Source organism: Schistosoma haematobium, chromosome 1, assembly GCF_000699445.3.
Source record: "Schistosoma haematobium chromosome 1, whole genome shotgun sequence".
Taxonomy (NCBI): Eukaryota; Metazoa; Platyhelminthes; class Trematoda; order Strigeidida; family Schistosomatidae; genus Schistosoma; species Schistosoma haematobium.
In genome coordinates this window covers 70,012,828-70,031,962 of record NC_067196.1, presented here as the reverse complement: position 1 = coordinate 70,031,962, position 19,135 = coordinate 70,012,828, and the positions used below count along the sequence as shown (strand labels likewise).

Here is a 19,135-nt window from a genome sequence, read left to right as displayed (position 1 = left end):
ATGTTCGTACAATGTGGGACACCGGAAGAGCCTTCCAAATTGCTGCAGAAATGAGAAGATACAACCTAGAGGTACTTGGGATCAGTGAAACACATTGGACACAAGTTGGACAACAACGACTAACTACAGGAGAGCTCCTGTTATACTCCGGCCATGAAGAAGAAAATGCACCACATACACAAGGAGTTGCATTGATGCTATCCAAACAAGCGCAAAATGCGCTTATATGATGGGAATCTCATGGACCAAGGATCATCAAAGCCTCGTTTAAAACAAAGAAAGAGGGCATTTCAATGAACATCATCCAATGCTATGCACACACCAACGACTACAATGAAGACGCCAAAGATCAATTCTACAATAGGCTGCAGTCAATAGTCGAGAAGTGCCCAACAAAGGACCTGACCATTCTGATGGGAGATTTCAACGCCAAGGTTGGAATGGACAACACTGGATATGAAGACATCATGGGACGACACGGACTGGGAGAAAGAAACGAAAATGGTGAGAGATTTGCAAATCTATGTGCCTTCAATAAGCTGGTCATAGGCGGCACCATATTCCCACATAAACGCATACACAAAACCACATGGACTTCACCGGATCACTCTACACAAAACCAAATCGACCGTATTTGCATCAACAAAACGTTCAGGGGAACTACAGAGGACGTGAGAACCAAGAGAGGAGCTGATATAGCCTCAGATCATCACTTGCTGGTCGACAAGATGAAATTGAAACTCAAGAAGCACTGGACAATGGGGCGGACAATATCACAAAAGTTCAATACGGCCTTTCTTCAGGATACTAACAAACTCAACAAATTCAAGATAGACCTCAGCAATAAGTTCCAGGCCTTTCATGATCTACTCAATGGAGAAGGAACTACTGTGGAGAGCAACTGGAAGGGGATCAAAGAGGCAATCACTTCAACATGTCATGAGGTCCTGGGTCACAAGAAGCACCATCACAAGGAATGGATCACTGTTGATACACTGGATAAGATTCAAGAAAGGAGAAACAAGAAGGCAGCAATTAATACCAGTCGAACAAGAGCAGAAAAAGCCAAGGCACAAGCTGAATACACAGAAGTAAACAAACAAGTGAAGAGGAGCATCAGAACCGAAAATCGTAAATATGTGGAAGATTTAGCAATGACGGCGGAAAAGGCTGCAACCGAAGGAAACATGAGACAATTGTATGACACGACAAAGAAACTCTCTGGAAATCGCCGCAAACCAGAACGACCAGTGAAAAGCAAGGAAGGCGAGGTAATCATCAACATTGAAGAGCAACAAAACAGGTGGGTAGAACACTTCAAAGAACTCTTGAACCGACCAGCTCCACTGAACCCACCCAACATCGAAGCAGCACCCACGGACCTCTCAATCAATGTTGGCCCACCAACAATTGAAGAAATCAGCATGGCCATCAGACAAATCAAGAGTGGCAAAGCAGCAGGACCGGACAACATCCCAGCAGAGGCACTAAAAACAGACGTAGCGGCAACTGCAAGGATACTCCACATTCTCTTCAATAGGATTTGGGATGAGGAACAAGTACCAACAGACTGAAAAGAAGGACTACTGATCAAAATACCGAAGAAAGGCGATCTCAGCAGGTGTGATAACTACAGGGGCATCACTCTTCTCTCAATACCGGGAAAAGTCTTCAACAGGGTATTGTTAAACAGGATGAAGGACTGCGTAGATGCCCAACTTCGCGACCAACAGGCAGGATTCCGTAAGGATACATCATGTACAGACCAAATCGTAACTCTAAGGATCATTGTGGAACAATCAATTGAATGGAATTCATCACTCTACATCAACTTCATTGACTACGAAAAGGCATTTGATAGCGTGGACAGAACAACACTATGGAAACTTCTTCGACACTACGGCGTGCCTCAGAAGATAGTCAATATCATACAGAACTCATATGATGGATTACACTGCAAAATCGTGCATGGAGGACAGTTGACAAAGTCGTTCAAAGTGAAGACCGGTGTTAGGCAAGGTTGCTTACTCTCACCCTTTCTCTTTCTCCTGGTGATCGACTGGATCATGAAGACGTCAACGTCTGAAGGAAAGCGCGGGATACAATGGACATCTAAGATGCAGTTGGATGATCTAGACTTCGCAGACGATCTGGCCCTTCTATCCCAAACGCAACAACAGATGCAGGAGAAGACGAACAGTGTGGCAGCAGCCTCAGCAGCAATAGGTCTCAATATACACAAAGGAAAAAGCAGGATTCTCCGATACAACACAGAATGCACCAATCCAATCACAATTGACGGAGAAGATTTGGAAGATGTAAAAACCTTTACGTATTTGGGCAGCATCATTGACGAACAGGGTGGATCCGATGCAGATGTGAAGGCGCGGATCGGCAAAGCAAGAGCAGCATATTTACAACTGAGGAACATCTGGAATTCAAAGCAACTCTCAACCAACACCAAGGTCAGGATTTTCAATACAAATGTCAAGACAGTTCTACTGTATGGGGCAGAAACCTGGATAACTACAAAAGCCATCATCCAGAAAATACAGGTGTTTATTAACAATTGTCTACGCAAAATACTTCAGATCCATTGGCCGGACACTATTAGCAACAACGTACTGTGGGAGAGAACAAACCAGATCCCAGTGGAGGAAGAAATCAGGAAGAAGCGCTGGAAGTGGATAGGACACACATTGAGGAAAGCACCCAACTGCGTTACAAGACAAGCCCTCACATGGAATCTACAGGGCCAAATGAGAAGAGGAAGACCAACGAACACATTACGCCGAGAAATGGAGATAGACATGATAAAAATGAACAAGAATTGGATGGAACTAGAAAAGAAGGCCCAGGACAGAGTGGGTTGGAGAATGCTGGTCAGCGGTCTATGCTCTATTGGGAGTAACAGGCGTAAGTAAGTAAAGTAAGTAAGACAATAATGTTGCTCATCACACAGTCAAAACCGTGAGTTTCAGACCCAGTCCAACAAGATGTCAGGAATGTAGGAGTTCAAAGATATATTTCAGAGATGCTTTATATGTCGTGAAGTACATGAGCTAGGCTGACTAAGTGTTGTGAGGGAAGCGTAGAACGAGCTACCGAATTGTGATCTGTTGCGAATACATGACCGAGAGCATACAGCTATGATATTTAGTAAAGCCAATGAGGTCAGCATCAATATCGGGGAGTTACACAGCGACTTATTACGGAGAGTTATCAACTGTGACAATCTGATTTGAGTTAAACTCGGAATATTGACTCTTTGTAATGTGAATCTATATGGCACCTTAAGAGATCCAAAGCAGGGACTCCAGCTACACACTTTGGGGGATTTATAACAATCCCACAGCTTTTGATACGATCAGACAAGATGCATAGGTATCGTGCATGTTCCTCTAATGAAGAGCTGGCGAAAATAGCACCATCAGCACAGACAAACACTGAGAACAGTAGTCTTGTGATCCTGTCTACGAATCGTTGGAAAGTTTAACTTCAATTTCAGCTTCAGTTTGGGAAGGACAGGAGGCCCGACGGCCTGTGTTAGTCCTGGCAATGGTGGTCCCTCAGTTGATCTAACTTTCGTTTGAAAGAATCGACGGATGGAGCCTCAACCACGTGCTGAGTAGTCTTGTGTTCAGCTTTGAAGATTATGTGGTTATGGTCCAATGCCACTACATAGTCTTTAAGTCTTCGCTAACGATGACTCCTAAGTCATGATATGTCTGGACGACAGGTAGCTCGGTGTTATTCATCGTGTATGTATCTGTGCCTTGATGACCGGTATGCATTACAACACACTTGGAAGTATTTATCGGCAACTGCCAGGTCTGAGACCATTCAGATAATTTCTTCAGGTCATTTTGGATTTCTAGGCTATCATCCTTACATCGTATCGTTCTCCATATCTTGACATCGTCAGCATATAGCAAGACCGATGATGATAAGAGACGAGGAAGGTCATTTACATACAAGAGGAGTAGCGCTGGCCCCAAAACTGTAACTTGGGGCACTCCACTAAGCACAGTTTCCCAGCTAGATAACTTTGAGTTCACCGGAACTCTTTGTTGACGCCCAACTAAGATTGCTTCCAATCCCGACATTTCTTAGCTTGTATAACAGCCGATTGTGCGGAACTTTGTCAAAAGCTTTGCTGAAATCAATGAAGGCGACGTCTACAGGTAACTTTTGGTCCTTAAGAGCTCACCAGCTTTCACGAGCCACTAATAAGTTAGTGAGACAAGAATAACTGATTCTGAAACCGTGCTGCTTCTCCGAAAGGATCCGGTTTTTATCGAGATACTTAAACAGCTCCTTCCGAATAATCTTTTCTAATATTTTAACAACCACACTAGTTAGGCTAACGGGGCAGTAGTTCTCAGGTTTGTGTTTCGTGCCTGTTTTGAAGACAGGACTTACTATGGCGTTTTTCCAGTCTTTTGGTAAACGACACTGCGTTACGGATAGGTTGAAGCATATACTTAAAGGGTTCGCAACAAAGTTAGATAATTCCTTCAGTAGTCTAGTATGTAATTCATCGGGCCACGTGGATTTACCTATGTCAAGCTTATTTAGTAGACCAAAGACATCGAGTTCTTTAATGGTCACGTTATCCAGTGTATGTGTGAGGGGATCTGTATCCGCTGATGGGAAGGGTGCTTCTATGGTGTATACATTGCTAAAGTGGTTTGAGAACACTTGAGCCTTACCAAAGTCGTCCTCCACTAGTGACGCAGCAGTAGTCTCCCCATAGAGCAGGAATATTTCCTCTTCTCTTTGTCCTTTGCTTTATATAAGAATACAAGCGTTTGGGACATTCTATGGATTCCTTAATTTTCCAGACTTACAGAGGGTCGAGGCACAGGTATTCCGGACTTTTCTATACTGGGATTTAGTTTCATCAGTCCCCAGTAACCTAAATCTATCCCACATTTTTCTTCTCTTACGGAGAAGAATGTGGACCTCCCTACTGAACCATGGTGGGGAGTTTCTCGGTCCCCTTAATATAGTCCAAGGGATGTGGGGTGTGGCAACTTTTAAGTATGAATTTCGAAATGCGTCCCAGGCCGTTTCAATGGAGGACTCTGGGTCTATTGTCCAATCTATTAACGATGCTGAGTGCATGATGTCTGGTATGTTTGCTTTCCAGACGTTGGGTCTGGACTGGACTGACGCGTCCTCATGACTGGCAGTTATATGGAAGTCGAAAGTTAAAACTGCGTGGTCACTTTTACCTAAGGGTGGCATATGATGGAGGTTCGCAACATCATCCTCATAGTGAGTCAGTATAAGATCTAATAAGGATGATTCAGTGTCCGGATCGTACCTTGTCGCTTCTTTCACATGTTGCACTAGAGCACATGTGATAACCCCATCAACTAGTTCCTGCTCGAAAGAATTCTCCGACGATTTAGTTCGCAGATTTTCCCAGTCTACTATAGGTGCATTAAAGTCCCCTAGGATTAGACATCGACTACTTTGGGACCAAGTATTGAGACTGCTTAACAGGATCTCATTTGCCTCACAGCTTGGACTGCGATAGACCAAACCAATCAGCAGCTCTTGTCCCTTGCATTTTAAGCGAAGACTAACTAATTCACACGTCCCACTCTCATGAGATACACTATCGATAATGGTAAATGGGATAGCAGTCCTAATGAATAGAGCTACTCCCCCTCCTTTGAGCTTTTGTGTTCTGTCGGCGCTTACTAACGTGAAACCCTCAAAATCAAGTTCCATACTATCTATAGCCTGTGTCAGCCAGGTTTCTTTAACTGCGATTATGTCTGACTTTGTAGAGTCAATCTGTACACCTAGTTCCGATCGCTTATTAAGTGAGCTCCGGGCATAAGTGTAGCAGATCCGAAGCCTATTTAAGTGCCTTCGTGCTTCACCCAGAGTGGCTTCGGCATCATTCTCTGTCGAATCCTTACAACCCGAAAATTTACAATTTTTAGGTCCTTTTCGCCAGCGTCTAACCTATGTTGTAGTTCTTTCTCGGCTTCCCGTCTTTTTATACGGTCTGCCAACGGTAGGTCCTTTCGGATAAAGACTCCTGAACCCTTTAATTTGTGTCCATTTTGTAAAATTAGGTCACGTTCGTTCGAAGAGCCGAATACTACTTTAAGCAGTCTGGAATGATTTGGTTTCAAGTTCGCTAGACTCCCTAGTCTGTACACCTTTAGCAAGGTGACCCCAGTCATATTTTGAGGCATGAGTTGATTAAGCAGCTGCCTAATCAGTACAATGTCATGCTCAAAACGAGCTTTAGGTTCAGAGCTATCGCTCTCCTTAATTCTATGAAAAATAGCTGATCTGTCGCTCTGATCAGCTTCCGATTTTATGACTACTTTCGCGGGGGTAGGATTACCTTCTATATCGCTACTTTTCTCTTCCTTACAACTTGTACCCACTCGTCAACGGTGCTGGGAGAAGCAACAACAGTTGCGTCAAACCTAGTGTTGGATTCTGGAGGGTTGTCGACGACCTGGGAGGTCAGGTTATGTTTGCCGTTTGAAACCGATCGAGCCTTGCGATTGCGGCTTCTAGGCGTTTCCTGTGGGACCCCATCTGGGAGACGGGAAACAGAAGAACCTACTTTCCTTGAGCTTTTGTTTAAGGCAGGCCCCTTCGGAGACTGCTATTCCTTCCTTGACCGGCGTGAGTCATCTACTGTCGAACTAACCTTAGTTTGCTTCATGTCGATTTGTGTGTCGACAGATCGAGTGCTGTTTGACGTGTTCCGACTACGCTTGCTAAAACACTTCTTTGCAGCATCAACCAGTGAGATGTTCTCGGTTAACAGGCTGTTTGCATCCGAACAGCACTGTTGACAAAGCCATACACAACCCTTCTTGCTGAACCGTTTGAAAGCCGCAGGCGTTAAGTTCGTGCAAACTTCGTGGTATCAGCTTTTGCACTCGTCGCACTGTATGCCGCTTTCAACGGGATAACGACAACCCGGACGTTGGCAACCGCTTTTTTTACACTATCCGTTCATTTAAAAGGAGTACTAACAGATACAATTGGAAATGATGTACTCAAGAGTACCAACGGCAAAACGAATTGAGAGAACGGTAAAAACAGTACTCTAATCGAATACTTTAACTGAAATGAATTCAATTAAGGTGAAAACAGTAGTCTTGATAAGTAATAAACGATCAAAACAATGAAATTTACTCAGCGAGGAAAAATACCGCTGTCCTTTTTTTAAATAGCGCGCATCTTTCAGTCCGAATGGTATTCTTAAGAATTAAAACAGACTGAAATGTATGATTGGCTGATTTTTTGATATCTTCCGGTACCACCAGATTCCTATGATGGGCGCTCTGGAGATATGGCTTGGAGAGAAAATTTTTCTCATCTGACATTAATAAAAATTCCTGTACATGAGGATCTCGGTATCCATTCGTTATGGTCTGGCTATGGCAACGATAATTAACCCGAATAGACGCTATTCGTGAACCTTTTTGAGTAACATGTTTAATGATGAGGTTCATAGGCTGCTCACGTTTCGTAGATGCCGAAAAGCGTAATTCGTTAAAATGTCCTCTTTGCGACCTTCAGCCTACCTAGGGTTAGTCTATATGAACTCTCACAATTTGATTACCCTGCGATAGCTATATAATGTCTTGTGTGATATGATATGAGGCCTGCTATTGTAATGTAATAACACTCAGATCGGATGTTAGCGAAAATATTTATCATCGGTTTGACAACGTGAATATCCTAAATTTCACCGTTATGCGTTTTATGTTTATCGTTGAACGGGTGTTTCCATTTTCATGTTGTTTCGTTCATATCTACCAGTAAGTTGTAAGCATTGAAAATGTCATTCCCAGTGATCAACTGTGCCACTATGGAAACCCATGAAAAACGTCTGAGCAGTTTTTGATCTAACATTGACAATTACGCTCCGTACGTTTTGATATTAGTTTTGTTGGCCTCTAGGAGAAAACCGTGCTGCGTGGAATGCTTTTTCGATGTGATAAAATCGGTGGAACTATGCTAATTTCTTACTGTGTTACCTACTAAAATTGCGACGTTCAGGAAACGGCTTAGTTAGTTGGCAAGAAGCATTTGCCACCAATATCATTTTTCTGGAAAGTTTTCTTTGGCATTTTTGTTGTTTAATTTAAATTTGCAAACCTCGTTAAACTCTGAGTTCTGGTGCCATACACACAACGATACCGACAGACTTCTGAGGTTGGCTAAGGTTACCCGGAGTGCTGTCTGAGAAATGGACTCTTTTCGCAAGATAATTTAGGGCGTCTTAAATGAACAGTTGATAACATTGCATATAGTGTCGCGAGTTTATTAAGTAAATACAGCCACTAAAACTGAAGTGCTCCTCTTCCTGTCGATAGTCTGTTACATATTTAAATTGTAAAATTTCGAGTACTTTTCAGTCTTTATCTATATACCCATCCAGATCAAAAGTAATCGAACATTCTGACATACTGGGGATCTGCCGTACTTTATACGGCATCCGTTGCAGCTACGTTTGTTTCAGGTTTTCCTTATCCGAAGTATATGGCCGAACTAACTGTTTCATATATCGAAAAATATGCGGTGAATTTCTGTTTTTCATATTTCACTTAGTTATTAGTCGTTACTGTTTCTTCACATTACAAATTGTTGGATAACGTTTATCATGTATAAGTAGAGGGGATATTACTGTGATTGATAAACGCAGAGGAAAATTATACTAGATATCAGTTAATATGGTAGCTGATTAAGCAAGAAGTGTGTGGATAAAAGTGTATTTGTGAGCGATATTCAACGTGTCATTCAAGTAAAGGACGAATAGATAACGGAAAAGTCAAAGACAAATCCAAACAACGAAGTTACGGTCAATAACAGCGATTGCACAAGCTAAGTGAGAATACGAATATTGTGAATTATGACAGTAGTTATAGATTAAATACGTCTATTCTATCTTCACAAAGTAAATTAACTGACGTTTATAATGGCAATAAACTTGCGCTCAACAACTGAGTTCTAAAATGTGTCAAAGCATTTATTGTAAGGGTGTAGTAATGATACGTGGTTGTGAATCTGAGATTTGACTAGCCAGCAAAAGACGATAAACAAACATCCAGCCTTTCTAAAGCTATGAGTATGATAGTCGAAAGTATGCAAACTGACTTTTCAACGAAGAATTCCCGAAATGGTGCAATTTAGGACAGGTGGAACTAGATTAGTACAACTGGACGTATTATATTTGAAATTCATAACAAGCGCGCCATCAAGTACAAACGAGTTATCAGTTAGTAGAAATATCAAAATAAGACGAAATTTAGCATTGTGAATTCCTATCTACTATCTGCTTGTGTTCTGCGTTCCACTTTATGGGAACTGAAAGTATTTATGTGAAAAGGACTACTATCTGGCTTATAATCTGATTCTCAACCACTGTTCTTGAATTATGTATCCTTAAATAACCTGATTTAGTAATCTCGTATCTAGTTTGCAGATCAAGTATGCAGCCCGGTAGCGTATAACCTAATTTATCGTATTTCGTATGGAGGACAATTCATTTCTTAAACTCCAGTTATATTAAGGATATAGTATAACGCACACTATTAAACCACCACGGATTTTTATCGTTTAAAGTTATGTAGACTTAAATATTTATCACAAGATAGCTTACTGCTCATTCCATATCAACACTATCTAAAGCAGACTTCTGATAATCCTTTAATATACATTATTGTTTGAAGCGACTGCAAACAAAAAGCCTTTGAGTGGCTCTATATCTTACTCCAATAATATACATATCGTCAATCCTCGTTTATAATTATCGATTTAACTCGCATTAGTGAATAACGGGATTAAATAACTCAAATGCGAGAATGGATTTCGAGTACGTATATTTTGTACAATCATTGATCCAGACAAACTATCAGAGAAACGAAGTGAAGGAAGAGAAAAGAAGAGAGCGAAGCGAAATAATGCGCAGTGGAGAAAGTATGTAAGCCAGCTCCATTTAATCAAGCGTGACTCAATATTTATAATCAGACAAAAATAATTTACAGACATGTGCTGGGTAAGATAGGAAATGCATACACAAACGCTTACATAAAAGCAGTCAAGGTTGATAAGCGAATAGTGACAGAGTAATAATGTGGCTTGAGCAGAATGGATAAGTTGGTTTGTCCAGAAGCTAGAATGTGCTATGTGGGCTCGACATAAGACCATTCACTACAACCTCTAGAAGTGTTTTATTATTATTTTTCTTATATTCGAATTTTTATAATTAAAAGTATGAGTAACTTATAGTTTTGAAGCATAGGTTGGACGACTGACGTTAACATATGTGTTACACGTAATGTTTCACTCTTTCCTTAAGTTTAATTGCTGTTTAAACAGATACCATCATTTTATTCGCATAACCCCTGGTTTGTTGTTACATTTTCAAACACCAAAACTAATCTACTTGAAAATTCAGTATTCATTTTTTCAGCTTATTGAAAAGAATGTTCTTGAGAGTGTCAATGGATATATTGATGACATTTTTTTAAAACAATGAATTCTGTTATCTACCGAGTACTGATTCAAGTAAAAACGATACTCATTTAATTTTTTCTTTCCTGAGGTATACTTTAAAAATGTTTAATTTTTATAAATTTACGTTCTGTAAATTCGGAGTTAATGAAGCTTGTTCTATAGATGTTGGCATAGATAAACATTTAAGTGTTCCGTTTATTGAAAGTATTCGTTTCGAATCACAATTTGTAAGCCTCTGTCTTTGCCCATTTGACACCTTATAATCTTGATCATTTATTAGATTGTCATATATTATATACAAAATTTCGAACGCCTTTTACTGGTAAACTAAACCACTCTTCATAATGAACTTCAATTCAATATATTATATTCACGCAACGTTATTATTATTATTATTACGTCTGTTAACAAGAAAAAATTCTCCTACTATGCATTTTATTAACATTATTTGTTACCTTACTATTACATTAATTATAACTTGACGTTTCTAATTTACAAATAACACAATTTCGAATTAATTATGCCGTGACAGATGCAAAAGTTCACCGTTTTTAACAAATAACATTGTCATATTCATTAATTAATATATTATTTTGATCTTTGTAAAATATCACAATAATTATGTACTTATAACTGTAGAGTCTGATGTTGAAATTATTGAAAGCAATTGCTCGCTCAAATGCTCATTGTTTTTCAATATATATAATCTCAAGATTTGCTTGGAAAAATATTGTTCTATACAACGCTGATCAAAGCTAAAAAATCGGGTTTTTTTATTGACCAGTTATGTTGATTGCAAGTACTGACAGTTATTTTGCATATCATCAGGCTCATACTTTGAGTTATGAAGTAGGGTGTCTTCAGGTGTACTCGCTGCTTTCTCACTGACTTCAATACTGGTTCATTCGAGACTACAACCTTGAGAATTGCTATTCAGTGTGTCAAATTTTGATACATTTATTTATCACATTAACCTTGTGATTTTGGAACTGTAAACGGAAATTTAAGCGTACTTCTATTTCTTATTATTTCTAATGACTTATTTGTGATCATGTAAAATTGTAAATTTTCTCTTTATTTATATCCTTTTCATATGAGTTCATACCCTTCACGCTAAAGTTTATTCGTAACTACTGCAGTACAACTGAATAGATGTAAGATTTTCGTTGATTTAATATGTAAAGTGAAATTACTTATTTCAAATGACATCAAAAAAGAACCTGGTATTGGGCCATCGGATTTTTATTCAATTACAAGGTGTCTTAGGATTTTATAATTTAATTTCGAATTTGGTATATGGTCAGAACGGATGCTTAAACAGGACAAAATTGTATTATACTATATTACATTCATCGTCAAATAAGCACACAACTTGTTGGAAGAATTCGCTATTCTGGAAAACCTTATTTTATTACCTTACGATAAACTTGAAGTACTATTAAGAAGTCGTGTGAAATCCAATAATTTCAAATGGACAAAAGGAGCTCAGTTCCACAAAATGCTTTCACAAACATTAGAAAACCATGGATTTCACGGTCGACGTCCAAAAGTAAGCTATGAAATGTGGTTTTGGTGATAAGATTCATGTTAATTTGCCTGACAGATTTATTACTGGAATTACTAATCACAGTCTGGTATGACAATTTACAAAACTCCAAAAATGTTCATTCCATAAAATGAGAGATTCTAACAATTGTGAGGCAGTGAATAGACATTAATTTGCGTCCGCGAAAATTTTTTATACAGTCCTGAAACACTGTGATCAATTACGCTTCTTAGGTTTCAGATTCGTAGTCTAGTAGTTAAGAATGGGCTTGCAGTGAAAACTGGATTTTGAAGTGTACATGTAGTAATATATTGTATTGAAATGCATCAATAAAGCGCGTAAATATGTACGAAACAATTACAATTATATAGAAGAACACTCTAGTTTCATAGCCACTATTTTTAGCATTAAAGGAATAAGCTTATTAAAAATTACATTTATGTACTTGGAATTTGAATGGGAAAATAATTATAGTGGTAATGTAAAAGTTATTGTTCATACACCATTTAAGTTTTTGGAATTTGTTGAGTGATTTCTTCAAGAACACATATGACTACATCAGATTCCTTTCTAGTTACATTACTGGGATGGCAATATTTAATGTTCGAAAATTGCATAGTAGCTTCGTAAAAGTGGTTGTTTCCCAGATTATGAGAATGATGATCGTGGCTATAATTATAAACCTAAAACATAACAGTTCGAGATTGCTTTACAAAATCTTTCATCCAGATACACTTGATCCACAATATAAAACCAGGATTCAAATATGAAATTTTACAAGACAGAGTATTTTGAACAACCAGGAAATTTGGAAATGATAGTCGGGTACGCAAGGCAGTTTATTAATCAAAACAATCAGAAAATCACTCAACAGACAAACACACAAGACGTATTTTCTTCAAGGGTTTGTACAAAATGTTCGAATGTGCATAACTAAAAGCTTCTACAGGTTCCATATGAGATAAGTCTCAAACTGAACTATGAATCAACTATCAGATTTACTTTAGTCGTTGAGCGTTATACTAAACTTTCTAACGGAATAATGGTGTGATATAATTTCTACTTGGTTTCACGAAAATGTTTTACTCTACTAATATGCAATTTGGTATTATGTTCGATATGCACATATATAAGATAATGAATTATGATGCTGATTACAATAATACGGATTGTGTGATAATCTTGAGAAATATATAGGCTAAGAGCTATATTATTCACGTTCTAAATTTGTATCAATGAATGGGTATCACATGTGCTTTAAAGTTATGATTAAGTGAAAATTGGTTGTTTAAAAAGATGGTTTTTTTCTCGATTGGTTGAATGAAACCAAAAAGCTTTTGATCAATACGACTTAACGTGAAGAAACGTTCGAGATTATTATACTTTACAATTGGTTGTACGTAATATGCGTAAAATAAAAACCTTAATATTCGGTCTAATATTATATTTGTAAAGGATTTTAATGAAAAAACATTTAATGATTGTCATGTATCTTTGAAAATATTATGATTATTGTCTTTACCATTGTTATTATCATCTTGAGGAATTTATTCAGTATCCACCCCTACCTACTACATTTGACCTAATTCATATTATTCTACATATTACGTAATTTCTGATTATTATTCAATTATTCTCACTCTCTCTCAGCCCATGTTGACCATATTTATTCTGATCATTATTTATCTCACAATTTCATTTCGCTTATAAACTGATCCAAGTTAACACTTTATATTAAACAGCCCCAACATTAACGATCTGAATTGATTTTATATAACAAACAACAATTCTCAATTCACATATTACAACTTCGAAATGACGTACTCTGCCTTAAATCTGACCAATTTTATGGATTATTAATCTGGATATGAGATAATTGTAGAATTTGATGAGAAATTCATTGAAAAGAATATTCTTCGTTCATACAATTATAAAAATATTTCCATTAACAAATATAAGACTGTATATTCTTCTCAAAATTGTCGCTGATCATATTGTCTAAAGTAGTATTTTTAATTTTTATAAATAATCTGTCCAGTCCAATGAACATGAAATACTCAACAACAAAAAATAACTAGAGAGTAAATGATTGTAACCAATTTTGTTTTTTTTATAGAACATGAAAAGTTAATGGATATTCATCAAGTAACATTGAACAATGAGCATATGAAAACGATATTTTCGATACGTGAGTTCAAGTTCATTTCAAGTTAAATTCTAAATAAACAAAATAAAATATCATTAATTTTTTCTTAGTTTTATTAACCTGATTGTTGTTTTTTTTCCAATTCGAATAGAATAAGTATTTGACAAATTATAGAAAAAATGAATAGGGTAGGTTAACTAATTCATTGTTACATAGTAATATGATATGTAGTTGTTTGTTTTTTATTAGGTGAGGAATCATTGAAATCTAAAAGTTAGTGGATAGTTAATGTATATTGTTATGAAATGATGTTTAAACCGCTGTTAACTAGTAAATTATAGAAAAAATAGTTGTAAACAAAACATTTTTTAGATTACTCGTTTTCATCTTTACAATTTCATATAACGCTCAAACCAAGATTAGAGTTTGTGTAATGTAATTCAAGGTATTTGAAGAAAATTTGATTTTGTTTGTTCCATTAAATGGTACCAAAGAAATGATAAAGTGTTTATTGATGCCCATGTAACTAAAACAAGATCAATTTTAATTATGCTCATATTCACGTAATTTTTCAAGAATCTGATAAGAATCAATAGTTATATTATCAGTTCAGCAAATCACTTTAGGTCTTCATTTCAAATCTGCTTTCATGCTACATTGTACTGTAACTGTCTACTTTTAAATGTTTAGACATCACCGATAGATAAATTGTGTGAATAATGATTGACTAAGATCTGACACTAAAAGTAACTGAGATCCCTGTACAGCTTAGAAAGTAAAACATTTTGTTATAGAGGCTACAAGTGATCTCTGGCTATTTGAAACAAACTATATAATCCATTCATCCATCAGTATTCCTTAGGCCTTATTCTAAGATATCAGTAGCAAGCGAAGTAGCTATTACAAAAGAACAAGCAGGAGAAATGATCGAAAAGGGTGTTTACAACAAGCCCAACGAATAGCTGTATTTAAATTATCGGCGTCATAGTTCGACAAATTAGGGAAATAGGTATACAAAATATTGTCGATCAATCATTATCCGCACAAACAAATTAAAATGCACATTTGTTAAGGATTCAAAAAATGCGTTGAGTAGCACACATAACAAAGCTAGTACAACTTTATTTTAAAATTTAAACGGAGGAATATATCTCACTGATTACCATTGCATTGTCGTAATGTCATATACTATGTATTCCTGTTACCTCATAATTCAAATATAAGCCAGAGTAAGTAAACAAAGTGAGTCAAATCAGGTTTTTCATAATGATTTTATTAATACCAATTTTGTTCCCAAAAGTAATTGAATTTTAAACGTAAAATGCAATAAAATAAAATACTAAATTACTTTTTACGCGAAAGATAAAATGATCATAATTGTAAGCTGATGTGTGATATTAATATTAATATAAGTGTTCATTCGTTTTTTTTGTTAAATGATCGAAATGCTTGTTAATTGAAGAAGTTTCAACACCTTAACATATTGTATTTATTCAAATGCATTAAACCATATGTTATAACTTGTTTCCTGAGCGTCCTGTTAATGGATAACGTAACGATACCGCCAATTAGAAAGCAGTGAATTATCGATCGGACCGGTGACGCATAAAACCCGTGCGAGTAGTCCAGAGTCCTTATTGGTCCTGCTTTCCGCCTAGCCCAGCCAGTTGAGTTCAGAACACCAATTTCAGCCTCTGCGATATGAATCATTTATTTCAAACATACTGGATTTAAATACCAACCAGACAGACCATATCGTACCAATAAAATATGAAACAACATTTGTACAAGAATTAGCGAAATGTGGCTGTGAATGAGGGAGGTAGTAATTAATAGACAGGACATAATTCAGGGATGGTAGATTGTATAATCATAATTCATAGGCCAATATAAAGCTCGTAATAAGAGGGACATGAATATGAACAGTTTAGTTATTTAACAATTATACGATAAAAATATACGCATATTATTAGTTCATAAATGGATCCCAAAAGTTACCATTCATTATGCCTATCGGGACCTAACACCATACAAGTTAGATAAATCAACTTTTATGTCTATTTCATAACCAAAGCTAATCTGTAATATTCATCAATTTCTTGAACTACGGAATCTTTAGTATTTTAGTGCATTTAAAAAGTATACGTAAATGAACTATTGATTAGAAATATTATGTTTGATAAAAGAAAAATAGTCATTTAAGACTACACTCAGTTCACTATTTTATAATATACCATCAGCTTTTCAAATGATCTATCTTAATAATAATATTCATGTTTAGTCTTAACTTTTTTCATGATAATCTTTAATGTTAAACACTGATGAAGGCAGCACATGAGTAGAAACTGAACAATTTCCTATGTGGAAAAGCGAATAGATTCAATTGATGTAAGTGTCTAAAATATTAGTTTGTTACTTAGCTTAATGATAAAAATAAATTTTGCTTGATCACTAACCAATCATCCTCATATATATTTTTTTCTTTTTTCAAGCATTGATCATTTCATACAGAAAAAATAACAACTTTACACAAATTGTAATCATACATGGGAAATTATCAAACAAAATATGTACTAATTAAAATGGCGCTGTATCACATACTATCTTCCTGTTTGATAATATTTACGAGTCTCACATTGATTATTTTACAGACAGTATTTTCGTACTACATTCCTGTAGGTTCAGATATGGCTTGGCCTTCAGTTCTAATTCCATTTGGTTATATTCCTGCAAGTCTATTATTTCTGACAGCTGGTGCAACTTTAGCTACTGGATTAACAAATTCAGAACTTTGGCAAGCAACCAGTGTTGTATGCTGTATACTTCCATTGATAACCACCATCGCTATAGCGTGCACTACATTACAACAATATATGGATACTTTTCCAAAAAATTCAAGTATTTTGATTATGGGAGTGATTAGTTGTTTGACTTCACTTTTATGTTTTATTCATGCTATTCTAATATGTGTCAGCCAACATTTTTTTCATTTACCATAACCAATTATCAGACAATGAGAATTTCACATATCATTTAATGATTGAGTTTCAAACGTTTTCGTTACCTATGAAATTTTAAAATCAAATTTATGATAGGGCATTAGGTAGAAGTAAGATTTGTTACAGGGACAAAATATGATAAAGCATCAGTTTTTATAAACAGTAGTTGTACGTAAACATATGCCATTTATGTTGATGGTATCACGAGTTGTATAGAAATTACATGAAGGTTTGTCAACACTACGTTGTATCAGTTTAAATTTCACAAAAATCAAAAATATTCATAACTTCCTAAACGTATATCATTTATAAGTTTCCTTCCAAATGTTCTCAACCATAACGTCATTAAAATAAATGCTTAGCAGTACTGAATCATATATCCTAATGATTATGTTGCATTTTCTCGACAGAAGTTGACACTTACCTGGTATTATATTAATTCTAGAACTTTATTGTATGTCTAGGATATGAGGGATTGAAATTCATGAATCTTCATTTTTATTAACAGTTAATTAATTTAAGGATAGTTTTTTCAGATATTAAAAATAATATGCAGGATTTTCTGGTTATAGCGTTCGTAATGTATAGCAGTTAACTTTTAAATAAAAGCGTAATCAGTTACTCAGTCAATTAAAACCACGATCAATATACTTGGTAGCTATACATGTTTACATTATCAAAGTAATTAAAAGCTATTGAAAAGTATCAATTAATACTCGACGCAAAGATTAGTTGTAAACGTAATGAAAGTTAACTTTTTTACCCAACACTCAACGATAAAAGCACATATATTTCTGATATTAATATTCAAAACAATTCAGATGACCAAGTAGAAAGAACTGTTTATCGAAAAAACACTGGGTGGGTTTTATTTGAATCTGAATAGTTTCTGTCTAGCAAACTAAAAATGACTGGTTAAAACACTATTCTATCGAATATGGAAACTATGTTTAGAGAGAATATTGAATAGGAACTAACTATAGTTCAAAAGTGTTTACGAGATAATGTTTATCTGAGAAATAAGAGAACTTCAGTCGTTTTACTATTTAACTTCAACGGCGATGAAATAGTTAGAATGATTAATTATAGATTAAGTGCTATATTGAAGAAAGCATGTCCAGTGGCTAAACTAGTTTCATCACAATAAACGAATTGTTTATTCAGACAAACAACAGTAGGAAATTACCACCTTGTTACTTTAAACTGTATTTACCAGTCTACATGTTTGTCCCATAGAATAGAAAGAACGGTTCATATTCTCCTGTCGGAGCAGATTCTACAAAAAAGGTCAACATATTTTGTCATTGCCCGTTATCTGTTTCATAGCGGATACTATGTTGATATTTTAAAATCATTCGAGACAATCAATACTTAAACATCGACTTTATCACTTTACCTCAAAGCTGTCGTTATTAAACTTCGAAACCAAAACTATGTATACATAAGAATACAGTGGTGAATCCCTTCCTATCCTGGTAGCTTTTCTTTCTCAATATTCATTTATGTAATATCATATTCTCAATAAGAAATTCCTTTATTTCATTTATGGGTCTTTTCTGAGTTGTATTCGTCTTACTCTCTAAATCTATCCAATTTATGATTGTTACGTAATTTTTGTACTCTGGAAATGTGTCTCCACGTGTTTTAAAATTTCTCTTGTAGGACTTTCACATTTAACAACATATAAATATTGCACAAGTTGAAATCATGAGCCAATTGAAGCTAGACCACCATGGAAAACCTGGAAGCACTGGACGGCCGTTTTGTCCTAGTATGGGAGTCCTCAGCAGTGGGCATCCACGAACCCGCCCCCTGCGGGATCCGAACCAAGGTCCTACTGGCTTCGCGCGCAAGCACTTAACCATTAGACCACTGAGCCGGCATCCAACGGCGTTAATGTCTAACTTCAACCAATCCACGAAGTTGCGCCAC

General features: G+C 36.3%; 1 protein-coding gene across 1 annotated transcript; it reads left to right on the top strand.

The window, feature by feature from the left end:
• The first annotated feature begins 13,207 nt into the window (after window positions 1-13,207).
• On the top strand, window positions 13,208-18,948 carry MS3_00002000 (uncharacterized protein). Its single transcript, XM_051209556.1, has 2 exons — window positions 13,208-16,592; window positions 16,697-18,948. The coding sequence occupies exon 2, from the start codon at window positions 16,751-16,753 to the stop codon at window positions 17,201-17,203; it is 453 nt and encodes a 150-aa protein (XP_051075009.1). The 5' UTR covers window positions 13,208-16,592; window positions 16,697-16,750; the 3' UTR covers window positions 17,204-18,948.
• The last annotated feature ends 187 nt before the right edge of the window (window positions 18,949-19,135 follow it).

Coding starts and splice junctions, on each gene's coding strand:
- MS3_00002000 (XM_051209556.1), top strand. CDS start 16,751: ATGGGAAATTATCAAACAAAATATGTACTAATTAAAATGGCGCTGTAT.